We start from the raw sequence: 24,332 nt of genomic DNA on the forward strand, positions 1-24,332 counted from the left end.
CCTTATGTAAATATACTAAACGACATCTATAGCGGCTCCACAGGCAGCGTAGTCCATCATAAAGAAAGCAACAAAATCCCAATTAAGAACGGCGTCAGGCATGGAGATACGATCTCTCCAATGCTTTTCACAGCGTGTTTACAGGAGGTATTCAGAGCCCTGGATTGGGAAGATTTGGGGATAAGAGATAATGGAGAATACCTTACTAACTTGCGACTCGCTGATGATATCGGCTTGCTTAGTAACTCAGGGAACCGACTACAATGCATGCTCACTGACCTGGAGAGGCAAAGCAGAAGGGTGGGTCTAAAAAATTATCTGCAGAAAACTAAAGTAATGTTTAACAGTCTCGGAAGAGAACAGCAATTTACAATAGGCAGCGAGGCACTGGAAGTCGTAAGGGAATACATCTACTTAGGGCAGGTAGTGACGGCGGATCCGGATCATGAGACGAAAATAATCAGAAGAATGAAAATGGGCTGGGGTGCATTTGGCAGGCATTCTCAGATCATGAACAGCAGGTTACCATTATCCCTCAAGAGAAAAGTATATAATAGCTGTGTCTTACGAGTACTCACCTACGGGGCAGAAACCTGGAGGCTTAAGAAAAGGGTTCTACTCAAATTGAGGACGACGCAACAAGCTATGGAAAGAAGAATGATAGGTGTAACGTTAAGGGATAAGAAAAGAGCAGATTGGGTGAGGGAACAAACAGGAGTTACTGATATCTTACTTGAAATCAAGCAAAAGAAATGGGCATGGGCTGGACATGTAATGGGGAGGGAAGATAACCGATGGTCATTAAGAGGTATCGACTGGATTCCAAGCGTAGAGAAGCGTAGCAGAGGGCGGCAGAAAGTTAGGTGGGTGGATGAGATTACGAAGTTTGCAGGGACAACATGGGCACAATTAGTACATGACTGGGGTAGTTGTAGAAGTATGGGCGAGGCCTTTGCCGTGCAGTGGGCGTAATCAGGCTGATTATTATTATTATTATTATTATTATTATTATTATTATTATTATTATTATTATTATTATTATTATTATTATTATTATTATTATTATTATGAGTCACAGGTTGCTCATGGTGGTTATTCTCTATGTGAGGCTACGCAGATACGTTTCTTAGTATACAAACAATCTCTTCTTAAAAACGAACGAAAGTGACAGCTTTCTTGTTTCTTTGGTCAGGTGGATAACAAAACCATTTCTCTGGAAATCAAGACATTTACACAGGTGTGGGATTCAGCGATAGGTCGTCACAAAGCGGATTGGTGGAAAATGTGACTTATTGCTGGGTCATAACGAACAGAAATTGAGACCTCAAGGAAAGCACTATTTCACAACAAAGATAGGAAAGAACAGCACGGACTGCGTTCTTTATGCTCCGAGAAGTGTCTTGCTTATTGGTGATCTGTTATATACACCCTTCCTTAAAGTGAAATTGAGAGGTGCGGTGCATTGAAACTGCATGGTCGTTCTAAATAATGCTGTATGGGAGGGTGTTGGATTAGTTTTCATTACATGGGGTTCTTGCTATGTACTTGCCTAAATTCAAGCACGTTAGTATTTTTGCTTTCCAGCTTAAGTGCCGCTGCTTCTACGGCCACCCATTAGCTGAAGTTAAGTAAGCATCACACTGTATTAGCGAATCAGAAACCAGCGTGGGTACATACGCCATTTCTTACCAAGCGGTTGATAGGAGGGGTGCCTGGCGGAGTTCCGGTACCAATTACTGGCATAGTCCTCACTCTCGGGGGCCATCGCCGCTAGGTGCGATGTGTTCATGGATGCGAAGTGCTGCCACAGCATCTCAATTGGGCTTACGAAAAGGACATCGGCGTCCACGTAGATCACAGCATCCACGCCCGGCAGCAAACTCTGTGAGCAGTTTACATGGTACTGTATATTACCAACAAAGGTGCACTCGTAGTAGGCGCGTTCAAATTGGTTCATAACTGGCACATGCATTAGCTGACGCCAGGCGTAAGTTTACGTAAGGCACCTGAGGAAAGAAGGGATGTGTGTCTCTCCCACTTGAATTTTTTTACCTTCTGCACGGTTTAAATAGATTATTGAGCCAAAATCAAGGGAACTTCAATAAGTCCGATGAAGCTGGAGTTGAAATTCATAGATTGTTAAGCAAGCTTTTTTAAAAATCCTTGCATAATCAAATATCAGGGCTGGAATTCTCCTACATAAGGTGGTCTGACAGCCTACAGAACTATCTGACTGAGCTAGTTGGGACACTGTGTTGTCACAGTCAGAAGCTCAAATAAACGCTGTTTTTATGAAGGTGGGGAATTCGATTTCACCTCACACTGTAAACTACGTGTCCGGGCTTGGAGTGGCACCCAGTGCTGACAAAAACGCAGAGAGCAAGTGCAGCTATATTTATCCAGGTACAACCAAATTCAGAAGACCCACTAAGCTTCAACAAGACGCCCCCTCACCAAAACAGGAATTGGCCTCCTTGGTGCAGTATTCTGCCACTCCCTTCCAAAGGACTCATTTCATTACCCAATGGCCCTTACTCCCCAGCAGCTGCACAGCTACTGACCAAGGCAGCGGTCAAACATGTAAAGCAGCAGAGGGCGCTTAGAATCTCTAGAGTCGGACCGGCCACCAATGGAAACTGACCCTTGCAACGTTTAGCACCTGAACTTTCTCGAGTGAAGCTGACCTAGCAGGAATCATTGAAGAACTAACAGGTATTATTTTATTTATCATTGGCCTTAGTTTGGTTAGAGGAACTGTTGAGGCTTATACCGTGCTCACCAATGGTCACGTCTTCTGCTATAGAGGACTTCCAGAGAAGAAGCAGTATATAGTAATTTTTCCTAATCAATAAGGACATAGCGGGTAACACTGACGAATCCTACAGCAATAATGAGGGGGTAGCCGTAGTCCTAGTAACGCTGAATAGAAGGCATAGAAAAAGCTAGCGCAAACCTATGCTCCAACCTCCAGTCACGATGATAAAGAAATGAACAGATTATTTGAATTATCAATGCGAAAAGTGCAAACTCACTATCTTGTAGCCATGGGCGACTTCATTGCAAAAGCGGGGGAAAGCATACTGGTGAACAAGGAATCGGCACCTGTGGCGTGGAATCTAGGAACACTCGAGGAGAGATGGCAGAATCTCCGGAAAGAAATGAACTGCGAATATTGAACACCTTCCTTAGGAAGTGTTGGAACACAAGTGCACGTGGAAATGTCCTAATGGTGAAAAAAGAAATGAAAGTGTTTTATAGTTTCTGCTGATCTCAGCATACTGCAGGGTGTAAACGTGTTAGGTAGGGTAAAGTGTAGTGATCGCAGGTTAGTGAGGGCTAGGATTCACCATAATTTGAAAAGAGAAGGGTAAAATTGGTCAAGGAGAAACAAGACAACCTAGACGCGCTAAGGCTTAAAGCAGACGAATTCAGGTTGGCGCTTTCAAACAAATATGCCGCGTTAGAGCGCAGAGATGAAGATGACATAGAGGCAATGAATTAAATCATAAAAAATAAATTATGGGGTATTACGTGCCAAAACCACTTTCTGATTATGGCGCACGCCGTAGTGGAGGACTCCGGAAATTTTGACCACCTGGCGTTCTTCCCACGACCTCGTGCTCAGCAGCCTAACACCATAGCCACTGAGCAACCACGGCGGGTTTTAAATCATAACTATGCTTGCTTTAGAAGCAGCAGTTGAAGTGGGAGCAATGTAAACTGTAGGTACGCCCTCCGAAGTAAGAAAGGACATAATACAGAAACGACACAGGATGAATGTGTCCAAACATAGAGATCATATAGAATTAAAATGACTGTAAAAATATTTACCATAGAAAAAATAGGGGATATTTGTAATTATAATGCGCGAGGGACTGAGGAAGGAGCAAAAGTGGACGCAGTCTCAAATCAGTGATAAGGAAACTCGGCATCAGATAAACTAAGAGATGTTCATTGAAAGATTTGCTGGGTAATCCGCGATCTCGAACATATACTAAAAGCAGCGGAAGAATTCTATACTGATACGTAGTATATATTTTTCAGTATATTCTATACTGAAGCCACGATACCTCCATTCGAAATAGTATTGAACAGATTACAAAGGCTCCTTCTATAACAAGCAATGAAGCTCGAAGGCATTGCAAGACATGAAACCGGGAAAAGCGGCAGGAGAAGATGAACTAGCAGTCATTTTATTGAACGATTGAGGAGTTATATTTGATGAAAAACTGGCGGTCCTTCGTAAGCACTGTCGAGCGTCTTCACAAATCCCTGAGAACCTAACCCACAAGAAAGGGAGATGATGCAAAATTAAAAGATTATAGGCCCATTAGCTTACTTCCAGTAATATATAAAATATTCACCAATTTTGCCTCCGATAGAATAAAGGCAACAGTGGAGTTTGGTCAACCAAGGGAACAAGCAGGTTTCACAAGAGATAATCTACAATGAATCATATCCATGTTATCAATAAGGTAATCGAGAAATCCGCAGAGTACAATCAGTCTCTCTGTGTGGCTTTGAGAGATTACGTGAAGGCATTTGATTCAGTAGAGATACCAGCAGTCATAGAGGCATAACGTAGTGCAGGAGTACAGCGTGCTTATGGAAATATCTTGGAAAGTTTAAACAGAGATTCCACCGCTACCTTCATTCTCTACAGCAAAAGTTGGAAGGTGCCTATAAAAAACGGGGTCTGACAAGGAGACACAATCTCTCCAATGCTTTGCACTGGGTGCTTGGAGAAGTATTAAAGCTATTAAACCCTGAAGGCTTTGGAGTGAGGATCAACGGCGGATATCTAGGCAACCTTCGGCTGTAGATGACAGTGTCCTCTTCTGCAGCACTGCGTTCGAGTTGCAACAAATGAGTGAGGAGCTTAACAAAGAGAGTGTAAGCGAAAGGTTGAAGACTAATATCAAGGGAACAACAGTTCAGGATCGCCAGTCAGCCTGTAGAGTCTGTTAGGGAGTACATTTACTTAGATTAATTACTCGCAGGGGACCCTGATCGTGCGAAGGAAATTTAGAGAATATAAATGGGTCGGAGCACGTTTGGCAACATTGTCAGATCCTTACCGGAAGCTTACCATTGTCATTAAAGAAAGGTGTACAATCAATGCATTATACCGGTGCAGACATATGGGGCAGGAATTTGCAGACAGACAAAGAAGCTCAAAAATAAGTTAAGGACCACGGAAAGAGCGATGGAACAAGGAATGTCGGGCCTAACATAAAGACGCAGGAAGTGAGCAGTGTTGATCAGAGAGCTAACAGGGATAGCCGATATTGTAACTCAACTTAAGAGAAAGAAATGGACTTGTGCTGGTCATGTAATGCGCTGGTTCGATTTCTGATGGATCATTAGGGTTACAAAATTGGTGCCAAGAGAAGCGGAGTCGAGGATGGCACAAAACTAGTTGGGGTGACCAAATTAAGGAATTCGCAGGCGCTAGCTTGAACGGCGGGCGCAAGACAGGCGTAAATGGAGATCGTAGGGAGATTATTTCCTCCTGCAGTGGGTATAAAGAGGCTGACGATGATGATGAGGTTGATAAGCAAGTGCCATTTTTGGCTACCATTCGTTGAGTCGTAACCTCATGCTCCATCATGCCTGTGGTGATAACAATATGGCTGTGCTCCTCTGATTCTTGGGTGGAAAAGCAGCGCAAAAATGAATACGAATCACGGAGGAACACAGGATGAATGCTGACTGCCTACTGCAAGGGTTAATTATGGGCCAGGATAAGATCGCTGAAAATGGGAGCTATGCGCGAGGCAATGCACAAATGAAATACAAGAAAAGTGTGTGCATTGGCTCACGCATCGTATCCATTTTGAGCGATCTTATTCCGGCCCATTTCGATGGATCCTTCATGTGAACCGCGAGCCCGTTGGGTGGGTCAGGATTTTCAAATGTTCAGACGACTTGCAGATGGTATACCGCGCTCAGCCTGAGGATGGTCCTAACAAAGTTGAACAAATTTCCAGGTGGTTCTATTCCTATTTTCCAGGCGTCACCTTTAGCTGAGAGTTAGCCCCCGATGGCATACGCTTTCTAGACTTAGAGCTGCACGGCAGCCAAAGCCATGCATGCAGGGCCTATGCGCAATGCTTGAAGGAACTCCTTTTACGCTTTTCGACAAATCACTCGAATCTTGTGAAGCGAACCCAGAAACCATGTTCGCCAAGCCCTCGGTAAATGCAAGGTGGTGGTACTCACTTATGTGCAGTGTTTCCCATTGTGTTAAGAATGTTGCGGGACGTGGCTCCCCAAAAATGTAAGCAATCTCTCAGCAAAAATGTAAATAATAGGAATACTGCCAACAGGTGCTGTATCAAAAGCACACCACCTGCTATGTACCGTGCAGAGCGAGACAGTGTATGAGATCCCGGCATCGTGTGGCGGATATAATACAGTACAATCGGGCCGCTGCCAAAATGACCGCCTGCGAGAGCACGGCAATAATATGAAGACAAAAAGTGGGAGTAATCTGGCTGTCCACTACGCAACGTGTGGCTGCTGTATGATCTTTCAAAAGCACGGATTTTTCGCAAGTATAGTAACCAACCAGCACGTAAGACATTTGAAGTATTTGCGACGATGCGTAAAGCTGATGCCTGCGTCAGTGCTCTTTCTATTCCCATAACTCACAAAAAAATTAGGTATCTCAGTCACCAAACAGCTTTCATCATTATTGTCTACTTTTTATCACTTCATGCCATGCACGGATAAAATGCACGATAACAAACCTTCCCCTCCTTTTTCAAATGTATATTTGTATATGCGCTCTATCCACCCTAGTTTTAGGCAGTCAGTGCTCATCCTGTGTTCGTACCTTGTCTCTGTTAATTTTTTCGTTGTTTTTCATCCTTAGACTCGTACCAATTATCTAGCATTCGTACTTTCCTAAGCCACTTCCACATTCAGTTATAGACAGTGTCTTGCGAAAATAATACTGAACTTGACTGGGGCACTAATAAAATCAAGCACGCAACAAACAGGGTAGATTGGCCCCTCACTCACAGGAAGAAATAGGCGCTGAGATGCACAAGGCCTGAAGAGGCCACGCCACGTTTCGGAATCAGGCTCGGGGAACTTCACTGCTGACACTTTGTAATGAACACGCTTCAGCACGCTCTCAGGCCACAGTGAGATCTGGTGAGACGAAGTAATGCGGTAAAGAAACAACACAATTTGTATTCAAGCGAAACTAATGAAGCATGAAGGCTTTTTGCATTAGATTCTAACTGGAAGATTAGCGAGAGGAGGTCTAGGGCGGTATATTGTAGTGATTTGATTTTATTGATTTCAATATACACAAACACACGTACAGAAGTGGTAAATGGAGGTGGAGGAGGGTAAAAAGTCGCACGGACGCGGCTTGAGGTAACCTCACCCCCTGATTCTTGCGCTCAATTCTAAGCCACACTTTTCCTCCCCTCGAATCTACGCAATTCTATGCAAAAATGAGGGACCGCAGTTCAAGGAGTCTTAAAGACCCTTGAAAGTGTTTTTCCAACTTCCATGGTTTTCAAGGGTTTCAAGAAGGTATTCAAACCGTGTTACGTTTAGACACAAGGTACAGAAGGCAATGCCATAAAAATGGATCCGAAGTCCCCAAACTATTGTGTGCATCATAATCAGGTGAATGTTCTAGCCTGTAATTAAGAACATAATTTACTTTGAGCAACAAGCCGTCTCTATGCGTTCTTTCTTGTATCATATATTCGGATAACACTATTCTTCCTGTAATCGTGCCCCACCTAGCCGGTCAGTCAATTGTTGCAGCATGTAAGTATTGAAGTAATTTAGACTTGTATCACGCCACAGACAGCTAGATCCTGCCGACGCTAATTCATTCAATTTGAATCCGGTCATTACAATTTCGTGTGAAAATTATGATTTTGATTTTGATTTTAGGTTGGTTGACACTGCACTTTTCTGAGTGTGATGCAATCGATCTGTGACAAAAGATAAAGGAGCTTACCGTCTGTTGCAGTGCCTCTCTGTTCTCCTCGTCGGCGAAAAGCAGCAGCTCCAACGGCATTGTCGTGAAAGCAACAGCCGACTTGATGTTGGTTAGAGTCAAGTTGAGCGCGCTGTCGCACGTGACCACAACCAACTTGACGCGCTCTCTGTGCATTGCAGCAGTAACAAAATCAGCGACACATACTCCTTGGGGAAGTAACTTCTTGCTCAAGAATTTGCGAGCACAGCTAACATGACATAAGCTAAATAGTCACAAACTGAATTATAGGGGTGCCGTAAGCTTTATCTAGAAGCAGAATATATGGGCACGGCGATAATCCTCCAACAAGAGTGCTTCAGGGCGGTGGTATAGCAAAGAGGTGGCACACCAGGCAGGCTCCCGCCCCACTATGCCATCCCCCGAAACTTGTTTACATGGTGTCCGACGATCCCACCCCTTTGTACCCTCAGCCTCTCCCCATCTCTGAAAAGTGGCTTAGCTATGCCACTTTGCACTTTAAAAACACAACACGAAATTTCAGCAGGTCGTATTTTGAGACATTGTTTCTGTTGTCTGTCGTTCTGTTGTCTGTAGTGTGACGTCCTGTAGTCGAAAGTTCTGTAGTTCTCGATCAATATTTCATTAAAGATTGACAAAGCTTTCTAAGGTTATGTAAATTTGTTAGTAGAAAAAAAGAAAATATAACAAAGTCCTAGCCAGCGATTCGAACTTAGGACCTGAGGGTCCCGAGCCCAACATCTTACCACAAGACCACGCGGAACATGCGTGGAAGTGTACATTTTAGCTACGTCAACACTAAGAATCTCTGTCTGCGTTGATGTTTATATTTGCATTTTAAGAGCCAAGATGCGCTTTCACTCCACCGCATCAACTGCCGCATCTATAGAAGAGTAAAAGTTTTCTTACCAGCGACAGGTACATCGTGTAGTGCCAGAACATCGATTTTGCTGTACGATATCCATATTAAATAAGAAATTCAGAAGTAGACAACGGTGACTGCGGACACTCTTAGGGTTGGTACTGCTAACTCGACAGTTGTCTCTCGCTCTTTACACTTTCGAGCACGCATATAATTCGCGTGTTCAATTCGAAATAGCTACATAAAGGTTCGTGGATGAGGGTTCATTCTGAGAGCATACTGGCTTCTCACAGCAGCGTTGTACCAGAATAATGAGACCCGAGCGACACAGCCTTTCACGCAACATTGTGGAACCCAAAACTTCTTTTTCACTTTGTAAAACCATATGCAATACTTCTGGGAAATTAACTAATCTACCAGTGTAACGACACGTGTGAGTTCACAGGCCTTCGCCCCACATCTTACCAAATAAAACAAACATATACGCAGCCATTCCCGCAGATCGTATGATTTTGATCAGCGGCAGATTTTGAGGAGGCCCGTAGGGCGTTGCTGGTGTCTCGTCGTCACGGCACAATTATAGCAATTGGCCACGTCGACTTTATTACAAGTGCCAGTGCTATCAGCATTGCGGGCTTCAGAGAAGCACGATTGAATACCGCGCAAGAGAAAAGTACAGTGTACACCACCCATGCGAAACTGACATATAATTTTAAAGTGTCGTGACGGAACTCGCTGCGACAGAAAGTGGCACATTTCGAACGCCACAACCGAGAATGTGTAGTCCCGACGGAGAGTTCCTATTACGACGTGAGAATCGATGTTGCGATATAAAGTTGTTTTTGTGACTTTATAATCTCTGGTTGTCGCGACAGAATGTTTCTGCTGCGACTTCAGAACTCTTGGCCGTCGCGACGGAGTGTTTCTGTTGCGACGTCAGAATTGCTGTCGTAAAGTCAGAGTCGCTGTCACGATAGAAAGCTGCTGTTGCTACTTGAGAACTCTTGTTGTCCCTACAGAACGTTTTTGTTGCGACTTCAGAACTCTTGGTCTTCGTGACAGAATGTTTCTGTTGCAACATCAGAATTTCTGTCGTGACGTCAGAAATGTCTGTTGCAACTCCAGAAACATCAGGAACTTCTGTCGTACGACAGAAAATTCTGTAGTCGTGACAGAAATGTTTGTAGTTGTGAAAGGAACTCCAGTTGTCTTCTTCAACTTGGTTGTTCAGCAAGGTCATTAAAGAGACAATGCTCCTTACTTTGTAGCATGACTCGGTTTCAGAACATTTCTTGGATTTACTTGGCTTACACTGTGCAACTATGCCTCCAGAAATTGTTACTTTAGCTTTCTCCTTTGATATCAGCTTTGCTGTGGACGTTACTCCAGATATTTCTGTCAGTTCATTGTACTACTATTCATTTCTTTATCGCAGCTTGCTACAACGCCTTTTTAGACTTTAGTATCGCAAGTGTTAAGTGAACTGACGAATCACAAATACAAACATTGATACCACCTGCTACAGTGGCAATGATATTTTGCTGCTGGGCAAGAACGTGCAGATTTGATTCCTGAAGGCGACTGCCGCATTCTCATGAGAGTGAAATCTGAAAATACTCGAATGCTTAGATTTAGGTGCACCTTAGAGGTCTGAAGTTTATCATATTGAGCTTAGGGAGTCCCAGTAAGGAGTCTTTCAAAGCTTGCGAGTTGCTTTATTGTGGTTAAACCCATAATTTCATTTCCGTTTTGCAAACACGTGATCCAAAATAAAAGACTTCTGACAGAACTGTGGCAGGCATTTAATATGTCAAACACAAGAATTAAAATGTCTTCGCGTGCTTTAAGTAATAGCAAGGGTGCTAATGTTCATTTATTGACACGTAAACTTATTGAAGAATCTTTCAAAGAAATTGCAATCAGTTCAGCGGAGCTGTCACAGTATTTAGAACTGGTATGGTTTTACATTTTGGTCAGGAATGCCAGGTACCTGTATGGAAAGTAGACGAATGCTTTGAAGTCTGTGTGGCAGCTTAGAGAATGTGCGACAAACATTGTGCACTGGGCAAAAATATTCATTAAGGGCCTAATTTTTGTCTCGCAGTCATACAAGATGACAAACTAGTGTCAGTCATTTGGTAGGACTGAGACATTGTCTACCTAATACAACTGCCCGAATACTTCTGCAATGATGCAGAAGATCAAAATTACAACGAATACAATGAACTCTTGGTAACACTGATCACGTGGGAAATGTGCTAGAATCATACATGCTGTGAGGTGTGCAGTAGTGATGCTTGCGATTCTGTGGCATTAGATGATATATTAATAAAGCCGGACGAGAAATAAAAGCTTGCGCCTAAGACGAGAACTGACCAAGGATTTGTCTAAGTTGCATTGCGTTCGAAGAGCACAGTTTCGAGGAAACGGTGCGCCCTCTTCAATGTGCCACTGGTTCAAGCCACCAAAGTTTCCTTCAAGTAATGCTTGGAAGAACTCAGGCACTTGTTTCTAGCGAAGCTGCGAGGGTGCCCAGCATTGGAATGACGCTGCACATGTAATTGTATTTGCTTAAACTTCCCTCTTGTGGATTCAAACTGCTTTGTAACCTCCCGAATAGATCATTTATTACGTGTGTGCAGATGGCCATTGGCTTCATGCGTTAAGGAAAATGCGGTTTCCTGAAGGTACATAAAGCATAATAAATAGGGCCGCAAGCATGTTTCAAGGCATATGGAAGAAGGTTAACATGATTCCCATTCTTAGATCCGAATTCTTCGGCTTAATGAGGTCGTTCGGAATAGGATAGGCGCGATGCTATCAGTGAATAAATCAGTACTGACGTTCACCATGTCGCCTGTCTACGCGCCTCTCGGCGTGTCGGTGATTTTGCACTTGTGCGCTGGCTACAATATGCCAGCTATAGTATACACGCGTATCTGTAGTAGCGCCTTGCGCTGAGACGTCAGTCAATACGTCGAATAAAGCAATAAGCCCCTGCATCCAAGATTGCTTTGTTTCTATACCTTCTATGGCAGTTGGAAGATTTGCAGGGCAGAGTTATGTAGTATTTTTATACGAAACTGTACAAAAGCCATGATAGGGCTATGCCACATGTGTTAACACTTGCAAGAAGTGAAGAAACTTCGTCTTTTCGCCAGTGGCCTACGCGTCTACTGCACGGTGACCGTGAACTGCTACGTCTCCAATACAAACAGTCAGAACAACTACGAATCATGGAGCTTTGATCAATTACAAGAATCTAAGAGTCTCTCAAGCGCCTTTGTGCTGTTACACATGAACGTGAGTTGCGCACAAATGACGAACTAAGGCTCTTTGCTTGTTCGTGCGTATGTTTCGTATACATTCTCTACAGAGATAAGCGTGACGGCTGAAATTAAGCAGCTCAGTGTTAGCGCCGTATGCCCTGCTTCTATCGTTACACGTTTTGTTGCGCTGTTTCAATTCTACGCTTGTTCGTTCGAGCCTAACGATCAGCCTCTGTCCCGCTGAGCAATGTGAGGCATCATGTGCATGCATATCAAAAAATAAATATGGGGTTTTACGCGGCATAACAGCGATCTCATTATGAGGCACGCCGCAGTGTCTTGAAATTGGACTAAGTGTGAAATTGGACTAAGTGAAATTGGACGCAGTGTCTAATGTCTTGAAATTTGGACCACTTGGGTTCTTTAAGGTGCACCTAAATCTAATAACATAGTTGTGTTGCCATTTGTGCCCCATCGAAATGCGGCCGCTGTGGCCGGGATCAGATGCACGCATATTGCGCTTCGCTGGTCTTGACATTACCACACGAGTGGGTAGAGAACATTGGAAGCCACCGGCGGGCCAGCATTACCCAAAAACATGGAACACGCTGCATCATGGACATGACATGAAAGATGAACTCACGTTACTGTGCTCGGTGATTTTGCGGCTTTTGAAAAGGTATACGGCGCATGCCTCCAGACATAGGGGACATCATGCATCATCAAGCACACGGCTATGAGCGTGGCAATGAGAAGCAGGTAGCTGGTCAAATACACCGTCTTGTGCACTGCCATCGCAGAACTTGGCTGCAGTAGTGGGGATTGTACGGTGTCTGGAAAACCAAGAAAAAGCAATGCGTCAACGAGGCGGGTTTGTGGCTTCATAGGGTGACGTGACTAGACGCTCGTTTTGCAATGACGTTACCCAAGCTGATATGACATTGCGTCCATGCTTCTGCGCACTGTCATTCAGGTGGCCACCCTTTTTTCGTGAGAAGGAGATAGGCTTGTTCGATTCGGCCTAGTCGGTCGGCACCTTCTGCGCCAAAAAAAATTATGGGGTTTTGCGTGCCAAAACCACTTTCTGATTATGAGGCACGCCGTAGTGGAGGACTCCGGAAATTTCGACAACCTGGGTTTCTTTAGCGTGCACCTAAATCTAAGTACATGGGTGTTTTCGCATATCGCCGCCATCAAAATGCGGCCGCCGTGGCCGCGATTCGATCCCACGACCTCATGGTCAGCAACCTAGCACCATAGCCAGTGAGCAACCACGGCGGGTATTCTGCCCCATTTAACGGTGCACTCCACCCAGGCCTTCAATTATCTACAGTGCAGTGGTGCACACTGCACCCCCATGCTCGAAGGAATGTGCTGCAAAGCAAGGTGCCGGAGCAGTCAAATGAACCCTTGGGCCTTGCAATGAGCGGGTGCTGCGCGGCATACCATAATGGGCACCACCTGTATCTTTCTGTTTGTGGTGCCGTTCGCCTTTTGTCAATCGAACAAACCGTATATCGGCGACGCCTGCACAAAAATGTGTCCTTTTGTTGGCTGGGAGCGTGACGCGTGAGATCTAACCTCGTAGCACGCATCGCTGCAACAGCAGCTGTTTTCAGTTCATTGTGATGACACAACGACATTGGGACACACGGAGTGGCTGTTTGTGGACATGGCGACCCTATAGAATAAAGAACCTGCTATACATACAGAAAAGATCCAGCAATACATTTTGTCGCTGCATTACCATAAATTACAGTAAAACTGTGAGCCATTCTCCTACTTGGATGCCTTGGATGTGCTTAGCGAATGCGTGGCTATTTTCGTTGATATAGCCAGGAATGCGAAATAAAAGTTGCTCTTAAAGTCAAAATGCAGAACACACAGCCAGTGGTCGCACGGATAAAAATTACCGTTCAGCATCAGCCTTAAAGTGTACAGTGAGACCCGGCTACATACCTGTGAGCACAGGACAAACATTTTTGTGCATAATTTCAGAACCGAAATAACGTTTATTTCACACATGAAGTACTGTAGAAACAAATGCCTAAAAACCATCAACATTCTCAACTTTCAGTCCCACACAATGTAGGCTCTTGACAAGAAGTGCATCATGAACCTTTCGAAGAGGCTCATCGGAACACGCTTAGATTACAGGGCCATAGTTTATCAATCGGCTACTCCTAGCACGTTGAAGATGCTTGATACTGTCCATCATCAAGATATCGACCAGGTGACCGGTCCTTTCAGGACAGGCCCTGTAGAAAGTCTCTACGGTGAATCTAATGAGCAGGGGCTTTATCTCCAGAAACGTACTCATGTTTTATGTACTTCCTGAAGGTAAACACAAAGCTTGAACATCTCACTTACGTAACTGCAAACAACTTGGCATTTGAAACTTTACTTAATAATCAATCAACAGTTAGATGAGCCTTCTAACTCCGTGTAAAGAAATGGATGTCCTACACTTTGAAAATCCTTTAATGGCTCCTGTTAAACTATGTCCACCATGGCAATGTCAGCTCTTTGAGGGTGGTACTTCATTTGTTGAAATAACTAAGAACGCTCCCCAGGTACACATTGAAATGCACTTCCATGAACTTCAGTCGAAGTGCGCTTGCGAAGAATTTTACACAGATGCCTCAAAGTAGCATGCGCTGTTTCGCACGCAGACGTCGGCCCATTATTTTTAGAATTTAAAGTCCTGTACCCGGAAACAAGCACATTCTCTGCTGAGGCATATGCTGTACTGACAGCTGTTAAACATATCAATAAGACAAAATTGCAGAAGGCTAGTACAGTTAAAACTCTCGTTTTCAGAGTGTCAAACCCATCGGGCTACCTAAAATTTTAGCCTAATCGACTCAGAAAGTGGCCTGGACCACGAGGACACCACTCTCAACAGGGTAAGCGCACTCATTTGCAATTTTATTGGAGATTGAAATTTCCACGTGGTCGGCGAGCTGAGCCTACCGTCAGGCCTAGCCGGACCCGGGATTCAACGGGTAACTAGGACGCGGGCACAGCAGCGTAGCAACTAGAATGGACCCCCGGCAGGCGACCGTAACAACTTCTAACCACCCGGTAAAAAGACCAGCCCAAAATTCGGCGCGGCCGAATTTTGGGCTGGGCAATTTTCTCTGGGCCGAATTTTGGGCAGCCCAAGAGTGGCGTGGCGAGGCACTCGAGGCAGAGGATCCCGGCGCTCCCGATGAAGGACGCGACGATCATTATTCGGACCAAGGGTGGGCTGAAGGTTAAGGAGCTGAACCTACCAAGCGGCACGCGCTATCGTGGAAGCATGTGGCCGAAAATTTGGAGAAGACAAGTTCCTGGTGAGACTCCGGCCAGGTTCCAACATCATCATCGCAAGTGCCTCGGACGAGGAAGCAACCGGGATGATCAGAAAGATCAACTGCCAAAACTTTCACAGGCAAAATTACGACGCGAACGCCTACGTGGCGCTACCGGAAGACATCAAAAGAGGCGTTATTCACGGGTTACCCCTGGGAATTGCGGCGGACCTATTCGAATTCAAGTTGCGCCTGCGCACCCAAGTAGTGGAGATCTTGAGTGCCAGAATGCCGGGCAAGTCGGAGACAGCACTCGTCACTTTCGACGGCCCTTTGATCCCCAAATACGTCATTTTTGGCGCATGCGAGTACAAGACCCACCCCTACAGACCAACGAGACAAGTATGCTTCGTATGCGGCGAGCAAAGGCACCGCGCGGATGTGTGCCCAACGCCGGGAACGAGAATCTGCCACCAGTGCAGAGCAACTAGGCCCCCAGGGGGGCACCAATGCCAACCGAAGTGCCTGGTATGCAGAGGAGCCCACCTAACCGGAACCAGGGACGGCCAGCGGCGCCTCAAGGACACCAAGGAGCTCCGACGCCGCCAACAACCGCATCAGCAGCAGCAACAACGCCGAGGCAGGAGCCACCGCCGCAGGCGCCAACCCAGATGGCTGAGCTCGGAAGGCGATCGAGTCAGCCGGAGCCGTTCAATGAGCCGAGCCAGGACTCAGTCGGGGAGCACGGCGATGGACCCAGCCAGGGAGAGCTCCTTCCCACCACTGCAGCCTCTGCCCACAAGGGGGCAGCAGCAACACAAGGGACAACAACAACAGATTAAGACCCAAGACAATGCTAAGGTGAGCTGAGGACCACCTAAAACACCACTTCCGCACACGGGGAAAGATAATAATAATGGAGAGGAACTTAAAAAACCTTCGAAAAGACAACGAAGCGTATCGCAAACGCATAGAACAGCTAGAAAGACGGTTGAAGGCGCTAAATAAAGCCCTGCAGCATCAGAGGACTGGTAGGCCCCCTAGACCGCAGACTCCACCACAATAACCAACGCAACCAAAATCTTTCGATGACCAAATGAGAAAATTTATGATGTTTATACAAGTGAAAACAAACGCAATAGAACACAAAATGGCAGTAATGGATCAGGAGATCCGAAACCAACGCAATCAACAAAGTTCACAAAAAGCTAAAACAAATTCAACCTAAGAAGACAGGGCCTCGAAAACTACAAAGCGTCTAACACCGAGGATTAATCATGGCCAGACACGAAACATTAGAAATTGGGTAATGGAATTGCAGGGGCTATCGCAAAAAACACGGGCAACTCCTACAATACAGAAACACACAACTCACACCACCAGTTGTCATTGCACTACTGGAGAAAGGCAACACGACACTAACGCTAAAAGGCTTCACGTGCTAGGAAAAAGAATGCACAGCAATACTAATCAGTAGATCTCTCACCGTCACAGCACACAACAGCATAGCCGACACAGACATAGTCCACGGTATTGTCGAAGTCATTCCAAAAAAAAGAAAAGAAAACACAGCAGTATCTTTGTAACTAATATCCATAGTCGTCCGAGCCAAAAAGAGGCAGACTTCCGCAAACTTTCTGCAGGATCGAGCAAATTAGTCAGACAAACCCCTAGTGATTGTAGGAGACAACGCCAAAGATCTGACCTGGGGTTGCAAGAAACCAGAGAAGAAAGGCACACAAGTTAAGCAAGCAGCAGATATGTACGGCTGCACCCTCATAACAGACGACAGTACGCCAACCACACTAGCTAACAGCATAAGCACCGGCACATGCCCTGACCTGACATACATCCGGGGAACAGACAAGGCGATATGTGAAAACCTGCTGGAGAATCTGGGCAGCGATCACTACATCCTAAAAACGCAATTGATGACCGGAAGAATAAAACGCAAAAGAGGCACCACTAAGGTGACAGATTGGAATGCCTTCAGGAAGGAATGCAACAGCATAGAGCGAAACATGGAGTGCCTAGAAGGCTGCGGAAATAAGCTCAGACAGATGCTCGACAAGTACACCAAAGAAATAGAAAGAACATAGGAAACACCTGAGATGGACTCGCAACTACTCAAGCTACGGGAGGCAAGACGCGGGCTCACTAAAAGACGGAAAAAACAAAGGCTAAATAGCAGCTTAAAAAGAAAAACCGCAGAGATAACCAAGGAGGCGGAGGAGTATGCGGCTCAGCTGACTAGGCAAAACTAGCAACAGTTTAGTGAGTCCATAAACGGAACCCTTAGCACGACAAAAATATGGCACATACTCAAGGCACTCCTGGACGCAACAAAAACTAAACCTGAAAACAATAAGGCCATAGACCGCCTGGTACACGAATTCGATGGACCGGACTCTGAATTGCTAGAGCAGTTCCGAGTCAAATGTTTCGGGCATGACAACCGGGCGGCCTACACACAACAATACAAAGGGAAAAAAAACGAGCTGCTGGACAGGCCAATCACGAAAGAAGAGGTGTACGCGGCCATAAGAAGTGTAAAAAAGAATACAGCAGCGGGCGCTGACAAAATCAGAAATTCACTCATTCGAAACCTAGGGGACGAACTGGTGGAGCGACTCACCAGCTTCCTCAACCAACACTGGGCTGCAGAAACGGTATTAGAGGAATGGAAACACACCGATATTGTAATAATCCCCAAACCAGGCAAAACACTACAGGTAACAAACTTAAGACCAATATCTCTCACATGTGCTTAGGCAAACTACATCAGAGGATAGTAAAAAAAGACCACAGCATTGCATGGAGGAAAACGAGCTATACCCCCATAGTATGTTCGGCTTCCGATCCAAGCTTACGACACAGGATGTCCTTCACCAAATTAAACATGACGTTCTCAGCAACAAACCACAAAACGGAGAACACGTTTTAATGGCACTAGACATAAAAGGAGCTTTTGACAATGTCAGCAACGTGGCAATCCTGGAAGGCCTTAACAGCGTAGATTGCGGGAAGAAAGTACATGGATACGTGAAAGCCATCCTCTCCAATAGAACATCAACAACAGGTATGGAAGGGGTCCGATCGCAAGAATTCCCCACACCAAACAAGGGGACAGCCCAAGGTTCAGTAATTTCCCTGATACTCTTTAACAGCGCTATGATTGTCGTAGGGCAGAAACTAAGCAAAACTGAAGGCATACAACACACCACGTAAGCAGATGACATCACCATCTGGGCCACTAAAGGCTCGCTGTGCCAAAGAGAAAGCTATCCGCAAGAAGCAGCCACTTGCGTGTAAGAATACGTCGGGGAAAGAGGCATTGAGTGCTCAACGGAGAAATCCAAGCTTTTGACAATTACACGGGGCAAGAAAAGCAAAGAAAACCTTAACATGCGGCTAAAGGGGCAGCCGATACCAGAAAGCCAACAAATCAAGATCCTTCGAATGTGGGTGCAATCCAACCAGCGCTGCACCTTCACGCTGAAACCACTCAAACAGTCAACAACCCAAATAGCACGCATGATCACGCGGGTGTCACAAAAGAGATATGGGATGAAAAAGAAGACACACTTAAGCTGGTTGGGAACCTTGTGGTCAGCAAGGTCACATACCCACTCCTTTACTTCAACTGCACCAAACAGGAAATACAAGAAGCAGACACCATTTTGCGCAAAGCATACAAAACAGCACTTAACCTGGCGAACAATACATCGACAGAGAAACTAATGGCACTTGGTATAAGCAACACCTTCGAAGAACTAAAAGAAGCCCAAAGTATCGCACAGCTCATGAGACTCCAGCAGACCAAAACGGGAAGGAAACTGCTAATATGGCTAGGCTTCGCGGAATCAATCAAAGAAACCCAAAGGACGGAGGGGATTCGTGATTATTATGGGAAAACATACACTGTTAGTCCCCTGCCCAAAAACATGGAGCCAGACCTCCACTCGGCGCGAAGGAACGCAAGGGCGACATACGTCGAAAAGTACCTGGCCACAAAAAACCCAACAGTATACACAGATGCTGCAGTATACGGTAAGCAAAGAGGAACAAACATAGTAAAGACAGCTGCGATAGTAATAAGCCCGGACTACAAAGAGACCAGCAGCGAGTCAATGAAGGACTCCTCGTTAACGGTAGCTGAAGAAACAGCCGTAGCTCTAGCGGCAGTGGAGGGCTACCGATCCGAAAGGTCCTTGACAATACTCAGCGACTCGCAAGTTACGTGTCGGATTTGCATGAACGGCAGAATTGGACGCAGAGCGCTTCACACCCTCCGCCCCTGCAGGGCTAACAACAAAGTCGGGCATACAAAAATTCTGGGTACCGGGACACGCTGGAACAGAAGGGAACCTAAGGGCGGACACGGCTGCTCGAGAGCACACAAACCGAGCGGCCACAAGCACCGACCCTGAGGAACCCATACCAAACCAAGCTACTCTGACATTCTGAACTACTATAAGGGGGTCCGAATCAAGTACATTCTACCCCACGACAGCCTAAATCAGCATGGAGCAACCTCTTGGAGGAGGCCGCAAACAGGAACATACCCAAATATATACCCACTAAGCAAGATGTTTCCCACCCAGTATAGACACATTTGCCCCTGGTGCGGCGCCAAGCCCGCCTTATATCACATTACATGGGGATGTGTTCACAATCAACAATTCCTTCAAATAAAATATCCGAGTGTGGAGAAGTGGGAGAGGGTGCTCTCCAGCAGCAACCCGAAAGTCCAGCATGGACTGGTAAGACACGCTCACAGAGTAGCCACCTTCAGTGGTGCCCTGGAATAGGGGCGTCGATCCTGCGCAGATGGGGAAGACCACGAAGATGGCCGACCACATCTGTCACCGCTAATTTCTAACCAATTGGAGCAAATAAAGTTTTCCTCTTCCTCCTCTAATCAGCAGGTCATAGTATGTTGGGTACCTCGGAACACAGGCAACATGCTTGCCGATGAAATCGCCACATACATTGCAATGAAATCTGGTAACTCTTCCGAAGGTATTCCAGCAACATACCTAAAACCATTTTTGCACAAATAACCTAGACGGCATTGGCAACAGAAGTACGACATCAAAACGTGCAATAAATTTCATTTAAGAAAGCCGCATTTAGAAAATTTGCCACCACTACGAAAAATACAGCGAATCGTAGCCTTTTCCTGACGCCCTAGAATAGGTCATACATATGGCACACATTCTTTTCTGTTGAGAGGTAGTGAACCGCCCATATGCTGTTGATGTGGCGATACACTGACCGTCCTCCGTGTCTTGCTAGATGTAGCGAAACGGAAGCTGAAAGGCCAAAACACCTCGATCTAGCCTACAGACAGAATATCCCTTTTCATCCGGCAATGTGTCTCGATGCTGACCCGTTTATTAACAGAAAATCAGTTTTTAACTTCCTGCAAAATGTTAGGTCATTGAAAGGTATAGCCCACAAGTTTCATAGCACGGCCTTTTACGAGAGGCTGCAGCTGTGGTAGTAGCATTTTGTATAGCGCATGCATATAGGCCCGTGCATTTAAGGGCCTCGTTGAGGGAATAAAGCTGTTGGCTTTTATATATTTTATGTAATTCCATCAGAGCTTAGCTTCTAAATTCCTAGAGCATCTGAAAAGTTGTTGCGTTCGTTTTAATAAATACAGATCTATTTTACTACTGCTTTTAGGACCCTACACAAGAGGCTACATTGTTATAACCAACCACGCTGCAATTTGTCATTGATTGCATCGTTGACTGCATTACGACATTGCTTGGCGCTCTTTGGCCATAATGCCTCTTTGCGCCATAAAACACCACATATCATCAATTACGATTCACGCTCAGCAGCGGCGATATCAACTATCACAAGAATGTTTGCTCACGGGCTTTCGCAGGTGCTTTGGAAATGCCTGAAACACGGTCGGACAACTTCCCGGATCCAGCCGTATCGTCTGCGCTGCCTGGTCGAAACAATCCCGCACAATGTGCCTCGAATATATGTAATCGCCGTCTTTTGGCTTCCAGCCTTGCTGCCGAAATGCCACCTTCCGCGTGCTTCCCACATTTGGGTCCTTAGGAAACCTAGTTTGAAAAACAGTGACCGTCAGATGTGAAATTTGGGACAGATTGCGAGCCATCAGCATGCGCAGCGACCGGCAGATAAGTTCTCACGAAGCTCAAATGTGCTACTTACAAGTTGAAGCGCAATATCAGTGTCTTTTTCTCGCTCGATTTGTGCAACGGTACGCAACTCACGATGTAACCATTACAACGTCGGGACGCCACCACGCTCACTATGCACTGCGGCTGCCGTGGCAGAAGGCACGTTTCTGCCTATGGCAAGATGGGGAGATGGGGATTCAGCTCAAGGTTAAGCATCCGCTTCAACAAGCTTTATTTAAACCTCTTAGTGTCTGCTCGGATGCGTGGAGACGAGCTCCGTCTATTAGTGTTGCAAGAAACGCAGCAGCGCGCGCGAGCAAGACCAGGAGGCAAGCACCCTCTGGTGGTGGCGTAAAAAAACCCCAGTGGCACGCGCGGCAAGGCCATCGCAGGAGCAGCGTCGCAAAGGCAACAGATGAGGCAAAGCACGCTTCGCTTTAAGACAGTCCGTGTTGGTTCGGGGCATGTGCTTCGCCCGAACTAAATTCTGTTGACCTGGCACGAAAATAGCCTCACTGATATCCAAACGACCACTCGAGGGCACGATATAATTGCCAGATCGATGTCATTCGCTCGATCGTCCGGCAATGAGAGCGTCTACCATATTCACGATCAAACAGTGCGTACAGCACTCTTTGTAAACATTTCAAAATTGCCGCCACTCTAAAATGAAAAAAAAAGAATACTGAACAAAAATTTTGTTCTTGTACAGTGAACATCATAATTGAAGAAATCGATAAAAGCGTCGGTAACCTCAGTAACAGAACGCCGAGTATTGAGTAATCCTTTTACCGGGATAAAAGCGTGAAGCCTCCGCCATAGAGTTTCCTGCAAGAATTACTGGAGGGAACTCTGGCGCTAGTGTCTACGAGAGCCGCAACGGGAGCGCTTGTACTATCATGGGTGTAATGGGAAGTTAATGAATTTGCCTAAATTTCGTCCTTTTGGCTTCAAATGGCTTTGTGACTTTGTAATGTTGACATTTTCAACAGTGTATTGTGTAACAAACAAATAAATAAATAAACATCACTAAAATTGCCCGACGGCAGGATTCGAACACAGTAACTTTAGCACAGAAGCCTGATATCGAAACCATTAGGCAACGGACGGATGCATTGACAAGCAAATGAAACACCCTTATGAATTTATCGCAGGAATGCCAGTGCCTTCAGGCGCTTGGCGCGTTTAAATTTGGCCACCTGGACAAGCTAAATTGTTGCAATTATTAGCAATCGTACGCATTCCCGGCGTCTTCTGCACTTCGAAGAACATAGATTGCGCTGAAATATACGGCAAGAAGATTTATATAGCGTAACATACAAAGCCACAACATCGTCTGAATCCACAAGCACGAAGATCCGGCAAATCCATGTATTTCCCATCATTCCCATGGTAGAACAATGATTGCAGCGACAGAATTCGCTCTAGTAATTTTTGTAGGCAACTCTGTGTCCTCCGTGTTGAAAATCTAGTGTCGGCGTAGCAGCTGGCGATAGCGTCCCGTCAGCAATAAATATTCTGTATGACACTAAACTTCTATCACCAAAGGAGCTCATACATTCATTCATACAATCATTACAATACTATTCCTCGCAATTTTTAGATTGACACCCCACAAACAAGTTTCATGGAACACAGCACCGACAGTACATGAATTTATGTTAAATCTTATATCAATGAAATATTTGAAGTGCGAAAAATATGGGAATATCAGCCCACACAAAAGGCGGCGTTTATACCAGGAAGGTGGCCTTCCGACATACCTTTCTCCGCCAGTGCTCCTCTTGAAACATTACGATTACATGAGCCATAGTTGCCCGAAAGTGCGAGAAACGGTCAGGGATCTTTGAATGCTCTCGCCTTCCACTATTAAAGGCGAAGTTTAGGCGTCCTCCAGATTTTTTCGTAAAACGTAGTTCTGTCTTTACATAAAACAGGGCTTTTTAAGTGTTCTGACTGAGTGAGGCTGCCGTAAAATAGAAACATGAACAGGACTTACCTGGGCTCCCGTGGAACGTGGAGGCGTCCTTCTTGAAACATCTTCTTCTTCAGCAGTGTTTCGACGCTTCATATCAGATGGTCTTCAATGCGCTTGTTTAGGCCTTGAATCGAGTGAGGGGGACGTAACATTTCGAATGCTACAAGCATCAGTGCACGGCTCAGTGTATCCTTGAATTCTGCTTTGAGTTTATATTATTTCTTCGGTCTTTATGTACGTAGATGATTGTTTATCGCAGAGCGTATTTATTAAAATAGATAATTCTAAAAGCTCGATACACAACTTTGCATATTGACATTAGCGTAGAAGAAAAGAACTGTGCTCACGTGTTTTTCTCAAGAAAAAAAAAAGATATCTGCTTGGGTATAATAAACATAATAAAGGGACGCAGCAATAGTCTGTTTCGTAATTTATAAATTTGGGAGTGTATTTCTCCACCAATTTATCTTGGAAACCTCCTATTGATCTTATTACTGCCAAAGCGCATTTTGTTCTAGGATTTACGAAAAGAAATGCAATGCACTTTTCCATAAAAGCAAATGATTTACTTTATGTGACTAACGCTTCATGAATACTTGAATGCACCAGCATGGTGTAGGATCCATGGACCATAGCGTACGCAGAAAAAATGAAAAAGATGCATAATAAATAAGTGTGGTTTCTATTTGGGAAATATACAAACAAATTATTGTAACGATTGTAAAAAAGAAGATAGGGTAGGACACGTGCTGCAGAAAAGTCGTAAAAAGAGA

At 45.2% G+C, this 24,332-nt stretch overlaps 1 protein-coding gene across 2 annotated transcripts in view; it reads right to left on the reverse strand.

Annotated features, from left to right (window-relative positions):
- The window catches only part of LOC139052959 (glucoside xylosyltransferase 2-like), a 65,752-nt gene that overhangs the window by 33,943 nt on the left and 7,477 nt on the right, over positions 1–24,332 (reverse strand). Inside the window, exons 1-6 of one of the 2 annotated variants that reach the window (XM_070530105.1) lie at positions 23,581–23,686; positions 21,302–21,500; positions 12,765–12,954; positions 7,991–8,138; positions 7,027–7,158; positions 1,690–1,882 (exon numbers count right to left, since the gene is read on the reverse strand). In XM_070530105.1, the coding sequence (XP_070386206.1) occupies positions 1,690–1,882; positions 7,027–7,158; positions 7,991–8,138; positions 12,765–12,916 (625 nt within the window). In that variant the 5' untranslated portion in view covers positions 12,917–12,954; positions 21,302–21,500; positions 23,581–23,686. Of the gene's footprint in view, positions 1–1,689; positions 1,883–7,026; positions 7,159–7,990; positions 8,139–12,764; positions 12,955–21,301; positions 21,501–23,580; positions 23,687–24,332 lie in introns of those variants that run through there. The other variant, XM_070530106.1, reaches the window with a different exon arrangement.

The sequence above is a fragment of the Dermacentor albipictus genome, unplaced genomic scaffold (assembly GCF_038994185.2).
Source record: "Dermacentor albipictus isolate Rhodes 1998 colony unplaced genomic scaffold, USDA_Dalb.pri_finalv2 scaffold_47, whole genome shotgun sequence".
Classification (NCBI taxonomy): domain Eukaryota; kingdom Metazoa; phylum Arthropoda; class Arachnida; order Ixodida; family Ixodidae; genus Dermacentor; species Dermacentor albipictus.